The sequence below is a fragment of the Nerophis ophidion genome, linkage group LG18, assembly GCF_033978795.1.
Source record: "Nerophis ophidion isolate RoL-2023_Sa linkage group LG18, RoL_Noph_v1.0, whole genome shotgun sequence".
NCBI lineage: Eukaryota > Metazoa > Chordata > Actinopteri > Syngnathiformes > Syngnathidae > Nerophis > Nerophis ophidion.
In genome coordinates this window covers 40,017,632-40,024,334 of record NC_084628.1, presented here as the reverse complement: position 1 = coordinate 40,024,334, position 6,703 = coordinate 40,017,632, and the positions used below count along the sequence as shown (strand labels likewise).

At 41.4% G+C, this 6,703-nt stretch overlaps 1 protein-coding gene across 1 annotated transcript; it reads right to left on the bottom strand.

Annotated features, from left to right (window-relative positions):
- Positions 1–3,858: 3,858 nt before the first annotated feature.
- Positions 3,859–6,703, bottom strand: LOC133537397 (histone H3-like centromeric protein A). Its single transcript, XM_061878406.1, has 4 exons — positions 6,600–6,703; positions 6,272–6,371; positions 6,127–6,201; positions 3,859–6,068 (listed from the first exon to the last, which is right to left on the bottom strand). Exons 1-4 carry the CDS (start codon positions 6,701–6,703, stop codon positions 5,940–5,942), a joined length of 408 nt encoding a protein of 135 aa, XP_061734390.1. The 3' UTR covers positions 3,859–5,939.

Here is a 6,703-nt window from a genome sequence, read left to right as displayed (position 1 = left end):
CATTTGACCCATCCCCTTATTCCACCCCCTGGGAGGTGAGGGGAGCAGTGAGCAGCAGCGCTGGCCACGCCCGGGAATCATTTTTGGTGATTTAACCCCCAATTCCAACCCTTGATATTGAGTGCCAAGCAGGGAGGTAATGGCTCCCATTTTTATAGTCTTTGGTATGACTCGGCCGGGATTTGAACTTACGACCTACCCATCTCAGGGCGGACACTCTAACCCAGGGGTGTCAAACTCAAATACAGAGTGAGCCAAAATTTAAAATGAAATAAAGCCACGGGCCAAGATTGAACAAATGAACCTTTTAAGAGGGATCCAAAACAGTTTTGCATTGAATATTGAACAAGCAAGGCTTATATAACTTTATAGTGACATGCAAAGTCGAGTTTCAAATTATCCATCCAGCCATCCATTTTCTACCGCTTGTCCCTTCTTGGGTCGCTGCAGCCTAACTCGGGCGGAAGACAGCATACACCCTGGACAAGTCGCCACCTCATCACAGTGCCAACACAGATACTGTAGAGAGACAACATGCACACTAGGGCCAATTTAGTGTTTCCAATCAACCTATCAATAATGATTTAAAAATATCAATGGCATATCAAATAAAATGTAAATAAAAATTGGAGGGAGGGGAGGTAGGTTTGGTGGTAGCGGGGGTGTATATTATAGCATCCTGGAATAGTGCTGCAAGGGGTTCTGGGTATTACGTGTGTTACCGTGCAGATGTTCTCCCAAAATGTGTTTGTCATTCTTGTTTGGTGTGGCTTCACAGTGGGGCGCATATTTGTAACAGTGTTAAAGTCGTTTATACGGCCACCCCCAGTGTGACCTATATGGATGTTGACCAATATGCGTTGCATTCATTCCTGTGTGTTAAAGCCGCATATATTATGTGACTGAGCCGGCACATTGTTTCTATGGCGGAAAAGCAGACGTGACAACAGGTCTAAAGGCAGTGCCTTCGAGGCACACCCCCAATATTGTTGTCCGAGTGGAAATCGGGAGAAATTCGGAAGAATTGTTGCCCTGGGAGATTTACGGGAGGGGCAGTGAAATTCGGGAGAGTTGGCAAATGCGTTGTTACAGCGGCACCGCCCCTGTTTAATTACGGCGCGCCAGCTCTAATCTTAACTTGATATTACCTCAAGGGCCAAATGAAATCACACGGCGGGCCAAATTTGGCCCACGGGCCAGAGTTTGACACCCATGCTCTAACCACTAGGCCACTGAGCAGGCCTTTGTTATTTAGCTATGTTATTTATTTTACGTAGAAAGAATATTTTTGTATTTTATTAATGCTATGTAATTACGTGCTATTTAAACAGTTTATTTTATTTTTTACCCATCTTGACTAACTGGGTTAATAAAAGTGCCAAAGACTGTTTACAGTATACTTGTCATTCACTTCATCCATCCATCCATCCATTTTCTACCGCTTATTCCCTTTTGGAGTCACGGGGGGCGCTGGCGCCTATCTCAGCCACAATCGGGCGGAAGGCGGGGTACACCCTGGACAAGTCGCCACCTCATCGCACCTCATTCACTTCAATTTCACTGAATTTTGCTCAAAAATTAATATACTTTCAAAATATACTGAGATATATATCGAATATCGAGTTTAAGTAAAAATATAGGGAGATGTACTTGATGGTCCATAGAGCTCAGCCCTACTGTAACTTATTATTTTCAGGGCTCTCCATGTCCAGCATTAAAAGATCACAGTTGGTCCAAAATGCGACTTTTGACTTGGACAAGAAAGTTTAATCATATTACACCTAAAAACTTTTTTTAAATTGTAAAAATATTTCCATAGCAAAACACAAATATATTTTTCAAATGGTATGAATAAAAATAAATTACTTATTTCAATCTTTGAAGTGAAAATATACAATCCCTGTTTCCATATGAGTTGTGAAATTGTGTTAGATGTAAATATAAACGGAATACAATGATTTGCAAATCCTTTTCAACCCATATTCAATTGAATATGCTACAAAGACAACATATTTGATGTTCAAACTCATAAACTTTTTTTTTTTTTGCAAATAATAATTAACTTGGAATTTCATAGCTGCAACAAGTACCAAAGTAGTTGGGAAAGGGCATGTTCACCACTGTGTTACATCACCTTTTCTTTTAACAACACTCAATAAACATTTGGGAACTGAGGAAACTAATTGTTGAAGCTCTGAAAGTGTAATTCTTTCCCATTCTTATGTAGAACTTCAGTCGTTCAACAGTCCGGGGTCTCCGCTGTCGTATTTTACGCTTCATAATGCGCCACACATTTTCCATGGGAGACAGGTCTGGACTGCAGGCGGGTCAGGAAAGTACCCGCACTCTTTTACTACGAAGCCACGCTGTTGTAACACGTGGCTTGGCATTGTCTTGCTGAAATAAGCAGGGGCGTCCATGATAACGTTGCTTGGATGACAACATATGTTGCTCCAAAACCTGTATGTACCTTTCAGCATTAATGGTGCCTTCAGAGATGTGTAAGTTACCCATGCCTTGGGCACTAATACACCCCCATACCATCACAGATGCTGGCTTTTGAACTTTGCGCCTATAACAATCCGGATGGTTATTTTCCCCTTTGTTCCGGAGGACACCACGTCCACAGTTTCCAAATATAATTGGAAATGTGTACTCGTCAGACCACAGGACACTTTTCCACTTTGCATCAGTCCATCTTAGATGAGCTCAGGCCCAGCGAAGTGGGCGGCGTTTCTGGGTGCTGTTGATAAATGGGTTTGGCTTTGCATAGTAGAGTTTTAATTTGCACTTACAGATGTAGCGACCAACTGTAGTTACTGACAGTGGTTTTATGAAGTGTTTCTGAGCCCATGTAGTGATATCCTTTACACACTGATGACAATTTTTTTTTTTTTTTTTTTTAATGCAGTACCGCCTGAGGGGTCAAAGGTCTGTAATATCATCGCTTATGTGCAGTAATTTCTCCAGATTCCCTGAACCTTTTGATGATTTTACGGACCGTAGATGGTAAAATCCCTATATTCCTTGCAATAGCTCGTTGAGAAATGTTGTTCTAAAACTGTTCGACAATTTGCTTACAAAGTGGTGACCCTCGCCTCATCCTTGTTTGTGAATTACTTAGCATTTCACAGAAGCTGCTTTTATACCCAATCATGGCACCCACCTGTTCCCAATTAGCCTGCACACCTGTGGGATGTTCCAAATAAGTGTTTGATGAGCATTCCTCAACTTTATCAGTATTTATTGCCACCTTTCCCAACTTCTTTGTCACGTGTTGCTGGCATCAAATTCTAAAGTTAATGATTATTTGCAAAAAAAAAATGTTTATCAGTTTGAACATCAAATATGTTGTCTTTGTAGCATATTCAACTGAATATGGGTTGAAAATGATTTGCAAATCATTGTATTCTGTTTATATTTACATCTAACACAATTTCTGAACTCATATGGAAACGGAGTTTGTATCTTAAATATTTTTTTATTCAAAAAACTGTTTAAAAAAATAACAATATTGTTTTCATCCATCCATCCATCCATTTTCTACCGCTTATTCCCTTTCGGGGTCACGGGGGGCGCTGGCGCCTATCTCAGCTACAATCGGGCGGAAGGCGGGGTACACCCTGGACAAGTCGCCACCTCATCGCAGGGCCAACACAGATAGACAGACAACTTTCACACTCACATTCATAGAAACTACAATTACTTAAACTGTTCTTTTAATTTAAAAAATATAAATACAGTTCTAGAAATTAATTTAAAAGAAAGATTTTATCAAGTGTTTTTAACGCTTTATTTTTAAGTGAAAAATGTGAACACATTTTTAAATATTATTAAATGGAAATATAAATAGTATGTTGTTATGAAGTGTGTTTCAAAAATGTAATACCACTTTCAATGCATGCTTCACAGACAGTGGGAAATTGTACAACTCTTTTCAAACATGCTCATTTCTCCCTTTCGTCGTGTACTGAAGATTGTTTCTGTAGCGCCCTTTTTTCCCCTGGACTTGAAGGGGTCATGTGATTATCATGAAGAAGGTTGTTTGGGGGATGTTACTGACAACTAACTCAGTAAAGCAACGCAACATTCATCAAAGAAAGTGTGTGCAAATCAGGAAGAGAACAAAAGGAGCACAATACCTCAAAGACAGATATGTACCATGGCCCAGATAGTCCATTACACTACACAACACAACCACATACACTCACAACAACAGGAACACACACAACATCTTTACAACACAATATAAAGACACAACACAACAATATAAAAACACAGCGGTACAACAGAAAGACACAACACGACATGAAGACGCAAGACCTCAACATAAAGACGCAACACAACACAACAACAGAAAGACACAACACAACATGAAGACACAAGACCTCAACATAAAGACGCAACACAACAACAGAAAGACACAATACTACAACATAAAGACACAAGACGACAACAGAAAGATACAACACAACAACAGAAAGACATAACACTACAACATAAAGACACAACAGAACAACATAAAGACACAAGATGACAAAAGAAACATACAACACAACAACAGAAAGACACGACACAACAACATAAAGACACAACAGAACAACATAAAGACACAACACTACAACATAAAGACACAACAGAACAACATAAAGACACAAGACGACAACATAAAGCAACAACACAACAACAGAAAGACAAACATAACAACATAAAGACAACACAACAACATAAACACACAACACAAGACAACAACATAAAGACACAACATAAAGACACAACACTACAACATAAAGACACAACAGTACAACATAAAGACACAACACAAGACAACAACGTAAAAACACAACATTACAACATAAAGACACAACACAACAGAAAGATACCACAACAACATAAAGACACAACACTACAATATAAAGACACAACACAACAACAGAGAGATACCACACAACAACATAAAGACACAAGAGAACATATAGAGACATGACAACATAAAGACACAACACAACAGAAAGACACAACAAAACATAGACATGACAACATAAAGACACAACACAACAACAAAAAGATACCACACAACAACAGAAATATACCACACAACAGAAAATAGAGACACGACAACATAAAAACACAACACAACAACAGTAAGATACCACACAACAACATAAATACACAACAGAACATAAACACACAGCAGAACAACATAAAGACAGAACACAGCAACATAAAGACACCACAGAACATAAACACACAACACAACAACATAAAGACACAACAGAACAACATAGACACAACAGAACAACATAAAGACACAACAGAATAACAAAGACACAACAGAACACTATAAAGACACAACACAACAAGGTACAGACACAACAGAACAACGTAGACACAACACAATAAACACACAACACAACGACATAAAGACACAATACAACAACGTAAAGACACAACAGAACAAGATAAAGACACAACAAGATAAAGACACAACAGAACAAGATAAAGACACAACAAGATAAAGATACAACAGAACAAGGTAAAGACACATCACAACACAAATGACACAACAGAACATAGAGACACAATAGAACAACGTATGGACACAACAGAACAACGTAAAGACACAACACAATAAAGACACAACAGAACAACGTAGAGACACAACACAATAAAGACACAACAGAACATCGTAAAGACACAACAGAACAAGATAAAGAGACAACACAATAAAGACACAACAGAACAAGATAAACACACAACAGAACATAAAGACACAAGATAAAGACACAACAGAACAAGATAAAGACACAACAGAACATAAAGACACAACAAGATAAAGACACAACAGAACAAGATAAAGACACAACAGAACATAAAGACACAACAGAACAAGATAAAGACACAATGTTTCTAACCTAAGGAAGCAAAAGAGAAAGGAGTCAAATGTCATGTATTCCTCGTATCCTGCGTGCCAGCTGCACGTCCTTGTTGAACAAGGTGACCCTGTTGGCGTGCAAGGTGCACAAGTAGGCGTCGGACAACAACATGACCAGGAAGGCCTCGGCTGCCTGTAAAGACCACCTGCTGAGTCTACGTCTCCACACCTGTCACACCTGTCACCTTTACCTCCTGCATGGCCATCAGAGCCAACACCTGCCACCTGAGAGACCCTCTGCCCATCTTCTGACACACCTCACGGACCTGAGGGGGGTGGGGGGGATTGTTTAGACATCAGGAGTGGTGATCACAACACGCCACGCTAATACCTCACCAGGCGACAGAACGGCGCTTTGGGGATGAGAAGGTTGGTGGTCCTCTGGTACTTCCTGATCTCCTGCAGGGCCCTGGTGCCCGGACGAAACCTCCTCCTCCTCCTGGGAGGTGCTGGGGGACACACTCGTTTGACAAAGCACACTCAAGATGGCGCCCTCGCCACTCGCATCGGCTCACCGGGCCCTGGCAAGCGTGAAGTGGAGGGGGTCGGCTGCGACGGCGGGCGAGGTGGCGGCTGTGACGGCGGGCGTGATGGCGGCTGTGACGGCGGGCGTGATGGCGGCTGTGACGGCGGGCGTGATGGCGGCCGTGACGGCGGGCGTGACGGTGGTCTTGGCGGTTGTGGCGGTGGCTGTGACGACGACGGCTGTGGCGGGCGACGTCTTGGGGCACGGCCTTTTCTCCGGCTTGATGAGGCGCCGTGATGCAT

Coding starts and splice junctions, on each gene's coding strand:
- LOC133537397 (XM_061878406.1), bottom strand. CDS start 6,703: ATGCATCACGGCGCCTCATCAAGCCGGAGAAAAGGCCGTGCCCCAAGA. Junction 6,202..6,271: donor AAGCGCCGTTCTGTCGCCTG/GTGAGGTATTAG, acceptor CACCCCCCTCAG/GTCCGTGAGGTGTGTCAGAA. Junction 6,069..6,126: donor CTCTGATGGCCATGCAGGAG/GTAAAGGTGACA, acceptor TGGTCTTTACAG/GCAGCCGAGGCCTTCCTGGT.